This window comes from Dasypus novemcinctus, chromosome 9 (assembly GCF_030445035.2).
Source record: "Dasypus novemcinctus isolate mDasNov1 chromosome 9, mDasNov1.1.hap2, whole genome shotgun sequence".
Taxonomy (NCBI): Eukaryota; Metazoa; Chordata; class Mammalia; order Cingulata; family Dasypodidae; genus Dasypus; species Dasypus novemcinctus.
In genome coordinates, this window is record NC_080681.1 from 65,017,452 (window position 1) to 65,034,463 (window position 17,012).

General features: G+C 44.4%; 1 protein-coding gene across 20 annotated transcripts in view; it reads left to right on the forward strand.

The window, feature by feature from the left end:
• The window catches only part of JAK1 (Janus kinase 1), a 251,790-nt gene that overhangs the window by 210,530 nt on the left and 24,248 nt on the right, over positions 1 to 17,012 (forward strand). For all 20 annotated transcript variants that reach the window (XM_071217414.1, XM_058303439.1, XM_058303444.1 and 17 more), the window contains 5 exons: positions 1,158 to 1,500; positions 3,903 to 4,088; positions 6,880 to 7,037; positions 9,300 to 9,423; positions 11,304 to 11,490. In XM_071217414.1, the coding sequence (XP_071073515.1) occupies positions 1,158 to 1,500; positions 3,903 to 4,088; positions 6,880 to 7,037; positions 9,300 to 9,423; positions 11,304 to 11,490 (998 nt within the window). The remainder of the gene's footprint in view (positions 1 to 1,157; positions 1,501 to 3,902; positions 4,089 to 6,879; positions 7,038 to 9,299; positions 9,424 to 11,303; positions 11,491 to 17,012) is intronic.

The following is a 17,012-nucleotide window of genomic DNA, read 5'->3' on the forward strand; positions in this document are numbered from 1 at the left end:
CAGCACTGTGTGTGGGCCAGCTCATCACACAGGTCAGGAGGCCCTGGGTTTGAACCTTGAATCTCCATGTAGGTGGACTCTCTATCTGTTGGGCCAATCCACTTCCCAAGGTTACTTCTTGTATCTACTTGTGCTTGGACAGAATCTGGAGCAGATTAGGGTTAATCTTCCCTAATAAGGTGCTGTGCTGCAACTATCTCTTTTTCTGTTGTCTGCCCTCTGGGTTCTTCCTCTTTATTTTTTCATGAGACTAAAGTAGAAAAATGACAGCTCTCTAATCTTCTCCTCTACCACATTATATTACTCTAAAGGAAAAATTACAGTATTTGTTGGGGATGAATCCCAAACTCTGTAGTTTTCCACTGGTATGAAACCATTCATGCAGCAAGGATTACCTTGTGTCAGGTGCTTTCTCAAGCCTGAGAGTAACAAGCAGACCGATCTCCACACTTTTTGGCTCCCAGTGGACCTTGCCTTTTTCTATGGGTGTTCGTGCTCCTCTTAAAACTGGGTCCTGTTCTGGTAGTGGAGTTTGTTGAGAATTTGTCATAGATATTCTCTCATTAATATCAGGATGGGTAACTAATCTTGTAGACTATTTGTTGATCCATTTAATAATATTTCCGGGAACATATTCACATGGAGAACATGAAGTCTTTTATGGTTAATTGCTTTCATGTGTTTTTCCTGTTTCTTATAAAAATAGTATTGATCATTGTAGAAAAATTTTAAAACAGATGTACATACAGAACATACCAACATCTGTGATCCCACCTAGAGATTACCACTCTTGACACCTCTCAGACCATTTCACACCCATGTTGGTTCTTAATGTTGTATATATGTGGGTACTAGTACGCATATAAGAGGTGAGCCTAGCACGCAGAAATTAAGTCCATTTTGCTATCTGCCAGTAATGCCAAAATTTGATGATTCCTGTAGGAATTCCCATTTTATAAAAATCTGTGTAATAAGTACTCTTCTGTTTTTTCTCAGCCCTATTCACATCCATCTCTTTATCATTTAAGTTCCATTCTGGGAATCTGTCGTCTTTCATATGACACCAAACGTAAGGAAGATTTATAGACATAGGTCTGTCTCTAAGCTATTCTCTGCTTACCTAAACATGAAAAAGAGATGTATTTTCTTTCTTTTAGCTACAAACGATATATTCCAGAAACATTGAATAAATCCATCAGACAGAGGAACCTCCTCACCAGGATGCGAATAAATAATGTTTTCAAGGATTTCCTGAAGGAATTTAACAACAAGACCATTTGTGACAGCAGTGTGTCCACACATGACCTGAAGGTGAAATATCTGGCCACCTTGGAAACTTTGACAAAACATTATGGTGCTGAAATATTTGAGACATCCATGTTGCTGATTTCGTCAGAAAATGAAATGAATCGGTTTCATTCAAATGACAGTGGAAACATTCTCTGCTATGAAGTTATGGTGACTGGAAATCTTGGAATCCAGTGGAGGCAAAAACCAAACGTAAGTGGCTGTAGGTGGCTGATCGGAACAGAACATCTTGTGGATCACATGATGCATTCTGTTTGTATTGTTGGACTTATCTGTTTGCCTGTCCATCACCCTCATAGACAAAGTCCATTTAGGCTAAAGAACATGTATCATTCATCTTTTATTTTGTCCACATAGCACAAGGTCTAAATAAACGTTTATTAAGTTCTATAGGGAAATAGGGAAATAGAATAGTAACACATATAATATGTAATATAGCACACATTTACTGAGTGCTTACCAGGTGCCAAGTACATGCATTTTATATATATTAACTCACCTATTCCTCAAAAAAACAAAACAAAACCAAAAACCCCACAAAACCCTTAGAAGAAAGTGCTATTTTTCCTATTTATTTATTTATTTATTTTATTTAACCCCCCCCCTCCTCCCCCCCCCCCTCCCCCCGTTGTCTGTTCTCGGTGTCTATTTGCTGCATCTTGTTTCTTTGTCCACTTCTGTTGTTGTCAGCGGCACGGGAAGTGTGGGTGGGGCCATTCCTGGGCAGGCTGCACTTTCTTTTCAAGCTGGGCGGCTCTCCTCACGGTCGCACTCCTGCGCGTGGGGCGCCCCTACGCAGGGGACACCCCTGCGTGACAGGGCACTCCTTGTGCGCATCAGCACTGCTATTGGCCAGCTCCACACGGGACAAGGAGGCCTGGGGTTTGAACCACGGACCTCCCATGTGGTAGACGGATGCCCTAACCGCTGGGCCAAGTCCGTTTCCCTATTTTTCCTATTTAAAAAGATTCCCACAAAGAGGCACAGAGGTGAGCACAAAGATGAGCAGAAGCACAGAGAATTTTAAGTAATTAGTCCAAGGTCATAAATAATAAGTCCTGTCCAGGAATTGAACTTGGTAATTGATTTTGCATTATGAAGCTTCTTTATCAAGGTGTTTGTGGGATGAAACAATAGAGCATAGTGATTTAAGAGCATGAATTTTAAACCTCGATAGGCTTAATTCAAATCTGAGCCCCACTACTTACAGTTATATGGCTGTGGGAAGGAAATGTCTTCTATATCAACTGCATGTTATTTATCTGAAAGTAGAGTTACTTACTGTATATACCTTATGGGGGTGTTGAGAGGATTAAATGGCATTTAGAACAAAGCTTAGCATATAATAAATCATGTCAATGAATTATTATAGCTGCCATTATCATATTGTTTTTATACTATTGTAAATAATTAAAGGTGAGCGTCGTTTTCTCCTATTTTATTCTGTGCTAACGTAACAATTGACTAACACTGAGTGCTTTCTACTTAGCAGGTACTGTGTTAATATGCACATATCTAATCCTCAGAGAACCTTGTGAGGAGGTAGAGGCTATATTTTCTGAAGGAGGAAATGGAGGCTCAAAGAGATAACTTGTTAAATAGCTGTCAGAGTAGGATCTCTGGTTTCCAGGGCTCATGCTACGTTTGAACTTGTGAGATATGTATGACTCCTTAGCTTGTTTAAGCATGGGATTCACATGTCTTGAAAATCCTGGCTCGCGTATTTTTTTAAAGTCCAGGAAATTGGTGATCAATTGTAAATGGAGAATCCTATGTCCTATCTGGTCATATTTGGGAGGAATATGTTAAGACACAAATACTGGTCTGGAAGTAAGGGGATCTGATTGTAAATGCATGTCTAGTGGGCAGTTATTTCCCTTTCTGAGTTTCCAGGCATGTTTTTTTTTTGTGTTTTTTTAAAATTTCTCCCCCCTCCATCCCCACCTGGTTGTCTCTTCTCTGTGTCCATTTGCTATGTCTTCTTTGTCCGCTTCCGTTGTTGTCAGCAGCACGGGAATCTGTGTTTCTTTTTGTTGCGTCATCTTGTGGTAGCTTTCCGTGTGGGCGGTGCCATTCCTGGGCAGGCTGCATTTTCTTTTGCCCTGGGTGGCTCTCCTTACGGAGCACTCTCCTTGTGCGAGGGGCTCCTGTACGCGGGAGACACCACTGCGTGGCACGGCACTCCTTGCGTGCATCAGCACTGCGCATGCGCCAGCTCTACACTGGTCAAGGAGCCCTGGGGTTTGAACCGCAGACCTCCCATGTGGTAGACGGACGCCCTAACCACTGGGCCAAGTCTGCCTCCCTCCAGGCATGTTATATATTATATAAAATAAAAAGTCTGGTCAGTGTGCTCATTAAGATCTCTTCCAGGTGTAAAATCCCAAGATTCCCTGATAAAGTCCCCCATATTCCCACTTATATGGTCCTAAACTGGCAGGCACCAAGTCCCCCAATTCCTTTGTAAGTCCAAGCCTGCCAGCTTTCTCTACTTTGGATCTAGGCATTGCATTGCTCTGCCAAAGACATTGACCTTTTACCAGTAGAAAATGAGAAAGGCAACTTCTGGCTCTCACTTTTATGCATTTTATCAGGCTGTTCCTGTTGAAAAGGAAAAAAATAAGCTGAAGCGGAAAAAACTGGAAAATAAACACAAGAAGGATGAGGAGAAAAACAAAATCCGGGAAGAGTGGAATAATTTTTCGTACTTTCCTGAAATCACTCACATTGTAATAAAAGAGTCTGTGGTCAACATTAACAAGCAGGACAACAAAAAAATGGTAAGTTTGGTGATGAAAGAAAGACTTACTGAGGACAGTTATTTAGCATATGCTTTAAGAGTTCCTGTCCCAAAGAGAAAATCTGATGATTGTCCTGTAAACACAGAAGTCCCTCTTGCTGAAGCATTAGCAATGTCCGTTTTTGAGTTAACACAGGTACATTTTAATGCCTTTCTTTATAGTCTTGCAAATGTGATCTCCCTCAGGGTTTCTGCCCTCCCAGTGGCGTTTCAGCGTCAATATTAAATTCACAAAAGTTAGTGAATTTGAAGGACAAGAAAGTCAGTGACTCTCAGTGTTCCTCCGCCCCCTCCCCGCCAATGCAGGACTCCTGCGGCCTTTCTGCTGAGTTGGGCAGGTCATCTTGGGACAAGTTGGTGGGAAGCCCCGCTTTGCACTTCTGCAAGCCCTCAGGCTGTGGCCACAGTGGCAGTCCTTGTCCTGGTGTTGAGCATACCTAAGTGACTTTCGGGCAGAGGAAGGGGTGTTCAGTCTCATTTCCTCTTTTTTGATATCACTTAAGGGCATGTTCTAGATGTGCAGAACAGTTTGGCAGGGGAAGTGGGAACCCTGCCAAAACAAACATGTTTGTGTCGGGGGAAGCCATGACCGACAAGTGAACAACGGGACTGCAAGACGGAGGCACTCTCACAAAATACTGGGAGTCAACACTTGTGAAATACCATTGTTTGCCTAAATTTTGGCAAACATGCCATGTCAAAATGATAACACTCTGTGCTCGGCAGGAGTCTGGTGATGGGGTTTGGGGCACACAGTCACTCTCTTCAACACAAGGTAGTTGTCGTTTTGGCTGAACATTTTGGAAAACAGTTTGGCAGCATGTATGAAGACCCTTGAGAATATTTATACCCTTCCATTCAGAAATCTAGGGATCTATCTTCCAGAAACAGTGAGAATGGTGGGCAGTGGTTTATAAATGAGAATGTTCTTTCTAGTAGAATTTGCAGTATTAAAATATTGAAAATAAATGTATGATAATAAGAGAGTGGGAAAATAAATCACAATTTATCTGAGTAGTAAAATATCTTACAAATTGCTAATTTTTTTAGAGATGTGGAAAATTGCTTTTGTAAATGGAAAAAAGCAGAATATGAAACTGTAGCATGGTGCCAATTTTGTTAAAAAAAATTTTTATATATTTTTTAATTTTTAATTTTCAAAAGATACTTAGATTACATAAATCTTACATAAAAAATGTAGGGGAGTCCTATATGCCCTGCTCCCTGCCCCTCCCATGTTTTCCCACATCAACAACATCGTTCACTAGTTCGGCACATTTCTTAGGTTAAAATTTTTTTAGAAAAGTTATATATGCATGTTCATGGAAAAATAATCAGTCACAGCTATTTATTTATAGTGGGATTATGAGTGATTTTAATTTTCTTATTTTTTCCCCAGTTTTAAAAAATGTGTATGCATTGATTTTAACAGGAAAAAAACAACAACTAAGTAAAGGAGAAAGAAAAGTCCAGATAGATGCTAGTGAAAAGATGAAAAATGCAAGGAGAGAAAAATAATGAGTGCTGTTTATTGAGCATATTGTGGCTATTGGGCCCTGTGTTATATATATGCTGTGCCTCTATTATCTCCTGTGATTAATCCTGACAAGAACGCTTCTGCTCTCAGGGAACTAAAGTGCTTATGTGGCATTTAAAATGTGGCTGGGTGAGGGACTGCCCAAGACAGCTGTTGTGAGTTGCCATCCCCGTGGTGGCTGTGCCCTCTCTTGGCCTTCTTGACTGGAACCCAGCATACCCTTCCTCTGGCATCACAACTAACTGCCAGCAGGCCCTCTTACCTCCTTCCTGTCTGGTTTCTTATATTCTGCCTCTTCCCCTTCACAGGTCTCATCTCTCTTGTCTGCTACCACCTTCTCCTTTCTTCAGTACAATGGAAAGGGTCTTATTCTCAAGTGCCATTTGATTCTTCTCTGAAGCTCAGATGCTTTTTAATGTTTTTGTGAGTCAGAACCCCAAATTGTGGCTTTGCCTACCTTCCTTCACAGGGGCTGACCTGGTTGACCCCACAGCTCCTGTCAAACGAGGTGCCTCTGTTCAGGGCTGTATGATCACCTGTCTTCACCTCCAGGCATTTTTTAAATATCTTCCTTCTGTGGAAATTCCCTATTCACCTTTCGCTTTTGTCTCTTTCGATTCTCAGTAAGCCCCTCTGTCTCCTTCAAACCCTCAGAGGTCCCTGGACTTGTTCTAGCTACTTTGGAGTTGTATCAGGGACCATTCCTGGATTAAATTCCAGGAGTTTCACTTTCTAGATCAACTCTGTCATGAGACAAAGCACCTATGCCTCTCTTTCCTTATCTGTAAAACGGGGATAATGTTGACTCAGTTGATCATTTAGTGCCAAGACCAGGCTGCCACTTGCATACTCTCTGTTCCTTTCAATGCACTTTTATGCTTCTGCCACCTTGATTCAGGTTTCCTTTTCTCCTCTCTGGACTCATGTGGCAGCCTCTCCATAGATCTCCCTGCCACAGGCCTCCCTGTCCCCTCACCCTGCCTGCCCCCCAACACACTGTATCTCATCCGACAGTTTGAGATAATATATGTGAAATGAGACAATAACAGGAAAGTGTATTCAACAACGTCCTATGTAAGTGTATGGTAGTGCAGTTATTATCAACAAAAAGGGCTTCTGCTTTTCACATAGTCTTGATTCTGTTTTAAATATCTTCTGACTCGGTACCTCCCCACAGAGTCAGCTGCTAGATGATCAACGCACGTGTAATCATGGGAATTTCTTCTCTTACCAGGAGCTAAAGCTCTCTTCCCACGAGGAGGCCCTGTCCTTCGTGTCCCTGGTAGACGGCTACTTCCGGCTCACGGCAGACGCCCACCATTACCTCTGCACTGATGTGGCTCCTCCATTGATTGTCCACAATATCCAGAACGGCTGTCATGGTCCAATTTGGTTGGTATTTGTGGCTTTTGAGTTGGCTTTGGTGAGGAAAGAGCCCATGTTTTAGTCATGGGGTTTGTGGCCTCCTCACACAGATGTCGTCAGTTGTTTAAGTTGGGGCCAGTTGGACGTGTTGATTAGTACTAATTTGCTGCCCACTTTTCCATCCTTGTTCTCCAAACCTTGGTGGGGTTTCCTATCACCTCTTACTTGGACTCTTATAGCAGTTCCTCACCTCTTCTCCCTCCCTTGGGTTTCTCCTCATGGTCCAACTCCTACATTTCTCAACAACTGATCAAGAAGTGATACATTTCTGAAGCCCTTGCTGTGTTGAACACTGTGGGTAATAAAAGAAAGCGGTTATGGATGTGAACAGCGGACAGTGTAGTAAACAGAACCCTGGGCAGCTTGTCCTAAAGTGCCAGATGAAGGGTGGGAGCCATGAAGGTGATGAAGCCTCTGGGCTGGAAAGGGCTTTGCAGGATATCTTGTCCCACCTGCATCTCAGAAGTGGTAGCCTGTGTTCAAATAGCTCTGATATGGGGTACCTTGTATTACCCACGATAGCCCCCAGATTACAGATATACAGTTACAGATATACGTGACTTTCTAGGACTTTCTAGTGTGGAGTTGAAGTTTGTCCCCCTGAAAATTCTACCCATTCACCTGCGGCAACCCAGAGTTAGTTTACTTCCTTTTATATATGAGAGCCCTCAGGCAAAGGAAAACAGCTGCTAAATTCCTTCTGTGTCTCTGTCTGCTCCTAGACCAGAATATGCCTGGGGAAGCATCTTTTCAGCTGCCTTCCACATGACAGGTTCCTACCTTTTTCCCGATCCCAGTTACCTCATGGACAAGTAGCTTGTTACTGGTGTGGTCCCTGGCCTTGAGAGGCCGCCAGACTCAAAAGGAGACAGGCACACAAATAGTTGCAGAGTGAGGGGCTGAGCATTATGTTAACATGCGTTTCTGAACTATCCCAGCAGTGGTTCCACGTTAGGGCCCTGGCACTTGCTGCTCCCTTGGCCTGGAATGCCCCAGAAACTGCACAGCCCCCACTTCCTTCAGGTATCACTCAGTATCTCTTAGTGAAGTCTTCTCCAACCTCTTTATATAAAATAGCTCTACCTTTTCTGCTGCCATCCAGAACTTGCTGGCCCCTTCAATGCTTTATTTTTCATTAATGGCCCTAATTACCTGACATTTATTTACATGTCTTATTCTTTCTTGTCTGACTTCCTTTAATTCCCAGGATATGTGCTTCATCAGGGCAAGGGCACTATCTGTTTTGCTCATTGCTTTTCCTTAGCACCCATAGAAGGGCCTAGCACATTGTAGGTACCTAGTAAGTGTTTGTTGAATGAATAAATGTTTCATATTCTGTGAGAAGCCTAAGGATCCTTCTCAAAGTAGGCAGCACTCAAATTGGATTAAACTTTAAGGGATCAGTGACAGTTTACCAGATCATAAAGAGGGGGAAGGTTTCCCTGGGAAGGGATCAGCATGTGTAAAAGCAGGAGGTGTCAAAGACCATGAGTCAGTCAGAAAGTACCTAAGGCCTCTGCCTTTCTAAAACACATTAATCATGCCACCCTGTTTTACCAGCACTCATTTGCTAGGTAGTAGCAATCTCATGCATTGATTTGTATAACAAGTATTCAATGCCCTTTGTGTACCAGGACTGGTAGGTCCTGGGGATCCATGGAGAGTAAATCAGGCATGCACTCTAACCTCTTTCTAATTCTCATTGATTTTTTTCATTCTACACCTGTTTATTGAGCACCTACTATGAGCTAGGCCTGTTCCAATTACTGGGGCTATAGCAGGGAACAGAACAACCTCAAACTCCTGCCTTTCTGAGGCTCTTATTCTAGGTGTGTGTTCTGAGCCTTTCTGAGGCTCTTGGCTGGGGATGGTGGGGAGGGGTGGAATCCCCACCACTGCATCCTTGACAGTTCCTCATCACTAGGCTTAGGGGAAAGGCCCTTCTGGCTAGATCTAGAGGCAGTATGTCTGGGAAACTGGGGGACACGCAGGGCTCAGTGGCTTGGGCAGCAGGTTGAGTCCTCTTCTAGACCTGAACACTTAGTCTGTGTTGAGGTTCCCAGGATCTCCACATGTCTCGTGTCATTTGAGAGAAGACTTTAGGACTCGGGGCAGGTAATGTCATGGGGTCATAAGACTTGGGACAGCTCAGGAAGTGGATATCCTGGGGGCTGTGAGTGCTCCTGCTTGGTGTGAGCTCTTTCTCCCTTTCCCCTTCTCCCCCTCCAGCACAGAGTATGCGATCAACAAATTGCGCCAAGAAGGAAGCGAGGAGGGGATGTATGTGCTGAGGTGGAGCTGCACCGACTTCGACAACATCCTCATGACAGTCACCTGCTTTGAAAAGTCTGAGGTCAGTCAGGACACTGGCTTGGGCTAAGCCATATGGTTCAGGAACTGTTGCAGAGAGGGTGGGTAGGGAAATCTTGGTTCCTAGGAAGATCCCTGGAGAGTGCTGACAAGGGCAACCGTTCTCTGAAAGGAGGCTGCTCCCAAGCAGCCAGCGCCATCTCCCTTTCCTCCACGTGGCCCCGTCTTCCTCCACAGGACCCTTGGGAGGGTTCCACTGGGGCTCTGGAAGACATAACATGATTAGGAAACCAAGTCACACCAAACACTTGGGGAGTTTAGTATAATTATTTAGAATGGTATATTTTATACTTGGTGCCAAGTTCATCATGTCACTTTATCAATGTGGCCTAACAAATTGCTATTAGGTTTTGACAGGTAGAGAAGTCTATGAGTAATTCAGGTAAAGCTGGAAGCCAGAAATGATGTGTGAGGAATCCAGAAACCTGAGAAATGAGCAGAATTCTTGACTTGACTTCACTATACCATTCATTGTTATTCATATAATTTTTTAAAAAGACAAGAAATAGGATATTTTTAAAGACAGTGCGTTTTACAGAATTAGTCTAAACAATTAGTGTTAATGACTTGAACATGAACTGGGAGAACTGGGCCAGAATAGTGTGAGATAGACGTTAGCACATTAGCCTATTGTAGTCCTCAGACACAAGAAAGAAAAGTGCTTGACAGCCCCTGGGGACTGGACTCAGTCAAGGGTGGGAAGAGGAAACGGCAGGAGGAACCCAGTGCTGCCAGCTCACCTGGGTGAAGTCTCCAGGGCTGCTGCCTGCCTCGGGGTGTTCCTTCCAGCTGGACTGGGTGGCTGATCCGTGCTTGGTGACTCAGAACCTGTCACCTTGTTACCTTGACATGGTGCCTGTTTTCTTTATTCATCAGTCTTTGGAGGAAGTTTAATCTTTTTACCACAGGTGAGACAGCCCAACCTCCTTCCAAGGTGGATTGACCCAGGTCTGTGCCGTACCAAGAATGTCAGTGATTCTGTAGCATAGTCTGCCTGCTGTCAGATTACCTGGGAGAAACAGTAATGAGACCTAGGATTACACTAGTATTGGTTTCAGCTCTCTAGACTCTGCTAAGCACTTTACCTAAATATTCTAGTTTAAGCCTTACACTAGTCCTGTGAGAGAGGTGGTATTATCTTCATTGCACAGACGAGGAAACCAAGGCACTGAGGTTTTAAATAACTTGTCCTAGTTTATATTGTAAGTAGGTCTTTCTGGCCCTCATTTGTAACCACTAAAACAGTTTCCTTTATGCGAAAGTGCCCACGAAGGAAAACTTCTGCTTGTATTTTCCCCCCTGTGGCCCATGGTGCCCGGAACTTCTTGACCATTGTAGTCCCTCTGAAATAGATGCCTAAGTTTGAGGCATCTTAGATGACTTAGATGACTAAGTTTGAGGGCGTTCATGTGTAATAGTATTTGCTGATTTTTATGGAGTGTTTACTAAGGTTTTACATGCACTATGCCATAGAATCCTAGCAGCAATCCTAGGAGATTGGTACTTGCATGATCTTCATCCTACAGGTCCGAAAATAAGTGAAGGTGTTCTGGAAATAACTATTGTTATGCTGTCTTCCTAGTATTATTTCTCTTATATCATCAGTGCTTTTTCCTTAATCTCTTTTTTATTGATGGAGTCATTGTAGGCTAATTTTAAATTTATAATAAGCTTATTTTTTAATAATTTTGGATATACGGAAAAGTTACTGAGATGGTACAGAGTTTCTATAGACCCTCTACCTAGCCTCCCCTAATGTTAACATCTCACATATCCATGGTGTATGATACCAGTTTTAGGGTTTTGACCCTCATGTAACCCCTTTTTAATGAAATAGCTTTTGGTCATTTTCTTGATTGACAGGTGCTGGGTAGCCAGAAACAGTTCAAGAACTTTCAGATTGAGGTACAGAAGGGCCGCTACAGCCTGCATGGCTCAGGTGACAGCTTCCCCAGCCTCGGAGACCTCATGGGCCACCTGAAGAAGCAGATCCTGCGCACGGACAACATCAGCTTTGTGCTGAAACGCTGCTGCCAGCCCAAGCCCCGAGGTTTGTGTCCCCAGGCCAGAGCCAGGCCTTACCCGTTGGTGATGCTTTTTCCCCCTCGGTGTCACTTGCCTTGCTCCACAAACCCAAATCAACCAAAAGATGCTAGCTGGCTTAAAGAAAGTGGCCCCTTCCCACAGTTTCTAGGTGTTTTTCATTTTGTTACAAGTTTGTTTCCAACTCAAATGGCAATTCAGCATTTTCTACAGAAAAGACTTACACCTTTTGTTAGCATTTCACATTAGGCTGGAGAAAGAGATATGTTTAGGGCTAGTAAGCAGAAATTTACTTCCTTCTTCCTTAAGATAAAATGTCTTGAGAGTTGCGCTATCATTGGTTTAATTATCTGAGAAATGTCCTGGCATGTCTTCTGTGGCCAGCATACCTGCTAGATGCAAAGAATCAGAAATGCATGAGACCCAGTCCCTGTTCTCCAAGGGTTTCCACGGTAATACAGAAAATGTTACAAATAAATGAAGTTACTTCAATGTGTGATGGGCATTTTAATCAACACATATATGTTATATCCTAGAGCCATGAAGAAAGAGATGGTTAAAAATCCCGAGTCACATTGATGGCTGCATGGAGGAGGCAAATCTTGATCTGAGTATTGGGAATGAGTAGGAGGTTGTTAGTTAGGTAAGGGTTTCCAGCGGGGCAGAGAGCACATGCAGAGGCACAGTGGCAAGCAAAATCAAGGACTACAGAAAGAGTCTAGAAGGCTGATGCATTAGGTGAAGTTGGAAAGATAGGGTAGATTGTAGGTTATTGGAAGCCTTGGATACCAAGCCAAGGAGCTCCTTGGACCTTATTTTGTAGGCAGTGGGGAGCCATGGGACGATCAGGAAGTAAAGTGGATAGGAGTGAATTCAGTGGCTCCATGGAACATGTGCATTGATGTCCTGCAGGTGGACTCATCATCTCTTAGAATGCAAGGATTGGAAGGACCCTTCATGGTTACCTGGGCAAGCATCTCATTTTATAGATGAGCTCAGAGAAGGGAAGTGGGTCTCACTGAGGATGAAAGTCAAAGAGAGGTTTGAGAGCAAGGTCTGCCCTGAATGTCAGATCCCTTGAGTATTGATGTTTTGACGTTCCCCACCTTGAGATGCAGCAAACAAAGGGCAGTGCAGTTGCACATGAGGACCCATTAAGTGTCAGTAGGAGATACCCTGAAGAGTCTTTCTGAGATACATCTCTTTCTTTTAAGGGAATGCATTGGTGAGTCTTCATATCAAGGGTTGGCAGAAGAAGCAAGACCAAGACAGACAGGCCTTTTTAGAATTACCTGGTTTCTCAGCAAGGGGCTTTCCACAGAACTTGGTGAAAAAGAAGGGACTGGTGTATTCTCAGTGATCAGATAGGATTTCCTGCCAGCCTCAGGGGAATAGCTGCAAGCTGTTTTTATACTTGAAGATGTACCATAAAGGTAAAAACACATCAGCCATCTGGCCTGGAGACCTCAGAGCCAGTTAAAAACTTCAAGCCCAACCACCATATTTAGTCACATAATCTCTACTTCTGGGTGTTTAAAAGGATTTTTACTTCCCTAGGGATAAGAGATCTCTGGATGAGGCTAAAGAGGTAGAGAACAACTGCCACAGGAAGAGAGAAGGTAGTGGCAGGTTGGAGACTGGAACATGATTTCTTTGTAGGATTTGGGTTTAAATGCCATCACCACTAGCCCAAATCTGGATGTCGGTAGCTGTTGCTAGAGAAGCCCAGGAACGAAATTAAACTCCTCTTATGGCTTCTGTTGAGGCTCCTGGAACTCAGCACTGGAGGTGTTTAGTTGTCTGCCTTTCCCACTCAGTCGTGAGCTAAGACTGCACCTGGGTCTCACGCACCCCTCTGTGACTGGTGAGAAGCACAGTGCCCAGCACAGAGTCTGTGTTCAGTAGTGACTGCCAGAGGAAGAGTGATAGCAGTAGCCTTTTAGCAGGTGCCTACTAGGACCTGAGCAATTCACATGCACATTTGCATTTCTTTAATCCACACAGTAGTTCTTTGTGGCTGTTAACTTTACCCCTCTTCCCAAATTCTAGAAATTGGAGCTCAGATGTTAACTGACTTGCTCAAGGCCACACTTGCTAGTTGTAGCAGTAGTACTTATACTAATAGTATCAATAAATAATGATAATGATGATAATGGCTGCTATCATGAGTAAGACACCATAGATCAGGCACCTTTTGAAGGTCTTCCATGTATGAACTCATTTACTCGTCAGGACAACCCTGTGCATATGTTGTTATCCCCATTGTACTTGCCCAGGATCACTTAGGTAGTGAGAGAAAGAGTGGAATTTGAACTAATGTCTTCTGACTCCAAGTACAGTGATCTTTCCCCTACATCATACCACCTTTGCAAAGGTTGCAGGGGCAGCGATTAGCCCAAAGCTCCAGAACAAGATCCAACTCTTCTGGCCTGGGAGAAAAGGTACTAGAGCCAGGGAAAAAGAATAAGCCCTGTGGGTGAGGTTTCCTTAGTAGACTCTCAGAAGTCCTTTGTTTTCCCTTTACTACCTGCAAATTAGAGAAGTGGCAAAACCATGAAAATTGAGGAGAATATCATTTTGGGTTCCCCAGATCCTCTATCCTCCTTCACTTGAAAATGCAGCCAAGAGGGAAGCGGACTTTGGCCCAGTGGTTAGGGCGTCCCTCTACCACATGGGAGGCCCGCGGTTCAGGCCCCGGGCCTCCTTGACCCGTGTGGAGCTGGCCCATGTGCGGTGCTGATGCGCGCAGGGAGTGCCGTGCCACACAGGGGTGTCCCCCGCGTAGGGGAGCCCCACGCGCAAGGAGTGCGCCCTTAAGGAGAGCCGCCCAGCGCGAAGGAGGGAGCAGCCTGCCGAGGAATGGCGCCGCCCACACTTCCCATGCGGCTGAAGACAACAGAAGTGGACAAAGAAACAAGACGCAGCAAAAAGACACAGAAAACAGACAACCGGGGGAGGGGAGGGGAATTAAATAAATAAAAATAAATCTTTAAAAAAAAAAAAAAAAAGAAAATGCAGCCAAGAAACTTCTCATGGAGTGAATAAAAAGCAAAGCAAAAAAGTTGGCAGCCACTCAGAATGGGTGGATAGTTAAGCAAATACACCATCTCTTGTTCTGTGTCCTCCCCCACTGCCCATCCCCAATTCTGAGTGTGACCATGTTAAGGAAGTAGGTAAGGGTTCAAAGGAATCCTTGGCCCATTCACCACTGATAGTCTTGCATTCTCATTAGTGCAATCAAGTTTTGTGCTTGATTTCTACAGTTTCAGGGTTTTTTTTAAATAAAATTTTTTTTTTAAAGATTTATTTATTTATTTCTCTCCCCTTCCCCCCACCCCGGTTGTCTGTTCTCTGTGTCTGTTTGCTGCATCTTCTTTGTCCACTTCTGTTGTCATCAGCGGCACGGGAATCTGTGTTTCTTTTTGTTGCATCATCTTGTTGAGTCAGCTCTCCATGTGTTTGCTGCCATTCCTGGGCAGGCTGCACTTTCTTTAGCACTGGGCAACTTTCCTTAAGGAGCACACTCCTTGTGTGTGGGGCTCCCATACAAGGGGGACACCCCTGCGTAGCAGGGCACTCCTTGCGCACATCAGCACTGCACATGGGCCAGCTCCACGCCGGTCAAGGAGGCCCGGGGTTTGAACCATGGACCTCCTATGTGGTAGACGGAAGCCCTAACCACTGGGCCAAGTCCGCCGCCTACAGTTTCAGTTCTGATGCTGGGTACTTCTGCAGATCCCTGCTAAAGGTCTGGGGAAGCAGGTGTTATAACAAAGAGGATGATGATGGCTAAGGTGTAATACTGTCCATAATGACAGTTAAGCAGTTTCTGAGCACTCATCCCGCACCAGCTCTTCATGTGCACACACTAACTATCCCTCGCAGTAGCCTGGTATGGGGTGCACTGTTGCCCCCATTTTACTAGCAAGGGAACAGGTTCATGGAGGTTAAGCAAGCCTTCCCCAGTTTATACGTTGTATAGAAGTTCCCTGAAACTTCTATACAAATACTCAGTGCAGAAATGGCCCCTTCTCTGACCTCCTTTCTCATTCTCCAGGGGCTCTGTTGCCTTTAGCCCTTCCCTGTGAAGTCCATTCAGGTGGCCCTTTTCTTTCTTTCCTTTTTTTTTTTCTATTTTTTTTGTCTTTATTTATTTTTTAATGTTACATTAAAAAAATATGAGGTCCCCATATACCCCCCACCCCCCCTCCCCACTCCTCCCCCCATAACAACAACCTCCTCCATCATCATGAGACATTCATTGCGCTTGGTGAATACAGATCTGAGCACCGCTGCACCTCATGATCAGTGGTCCACACCATAGCCCACATTCTCCCACAGTCCACTCAGTGGGCCATGGGAGGACATACAATGTCTGGTAACTGTCCCTGCAGCATCACCCAGGACAATTCCACGTCCCAAACCTCCCCCTGCCAGCACATCTCTTCCTCCCACTCCCTACCCCCAGCAGCCCGTGACCACTTTCTCCACACCAATGGTGGCCCTTTCTTGATGTCTTTTCTCCCTCAGGGCAGCCCTGAGTTGCTTGCTTTGTTTTTTTTAAAGATTTTATTTTTATTTATTTCTCTCCCCTCCCCCCGCCCCTAGTTGTCTGCTCTCTCTGTCCATTCGCTGTGTGTTCTTCTGTGTCTGCTTCTATTCTTGTCAGCGACCCGGGAATCTCTGTCTCTTTTTTTGTTGCATCATCTTCTGCTGTGTTAGCTCTCTGTGTGTGTGGTGCCACTCCTGGGCAGGCTGGACTGTCTTTCATGCTGGGAGGCTCTCCTTATGGGGCGCGCTCCTTGCACGTGGGGCTCCCCTATGCGGGGGCACCCATGCGTGGCACGGCACTCCTCGCGCGCATCAGCACTGCACATGGGCCAGCTCCACACGAGTCAAGGAGGTCCTGGGTTTGAACCGTGGACCTCCCATGTGGTAGGCGGACGCCCATCAGTTGAGCCAAGTCTGCTTCCCATAGTTGCTTGTTTTAATATGGTTCTACTCAGGTCCAGGTAGTGTTGTAAGAGGGGAAGAGATCAGAGCTGCAACTCCTCAGTCCGTGGCTTACTGGGTGCCTGACATTGGCAAGCTTTTTAATCTCTCTGAATCTGTTTTCTGATCTTTATAATGGGGATAAGAATATTACTTAACTTATAGGATTGTCACAGGATGAAGGAATTAATATGTGTAAAGCTCTGGCATGAATAAAGCAGTCAGAAAATGTGACCTTTTTTTTAAAAAAAAAAGGGAAAATGTAACCCTGGGTGGTGAGGATTTGTGAGGCCACACCTGAGTCTCTTGGGACCAGGTCCTCAGCATCTGTAATTTCTTGGTGGCACTTGGTGGCAACCCCCATGAATTGTGCCTGGCTGTCCTTATGGGTCTTCTTTTCAGAAACTCTTGTTAAAGTCTGAAAATCAGGACTTGTGTGGCTACATTTTTTTCCTTCTACTTATTATTAACTTCTGGTTCAGAAAAGAGGAAGGAAAGGGAGAACATCTGCTAGTTGTTATTTCTTTAATCCTGTTT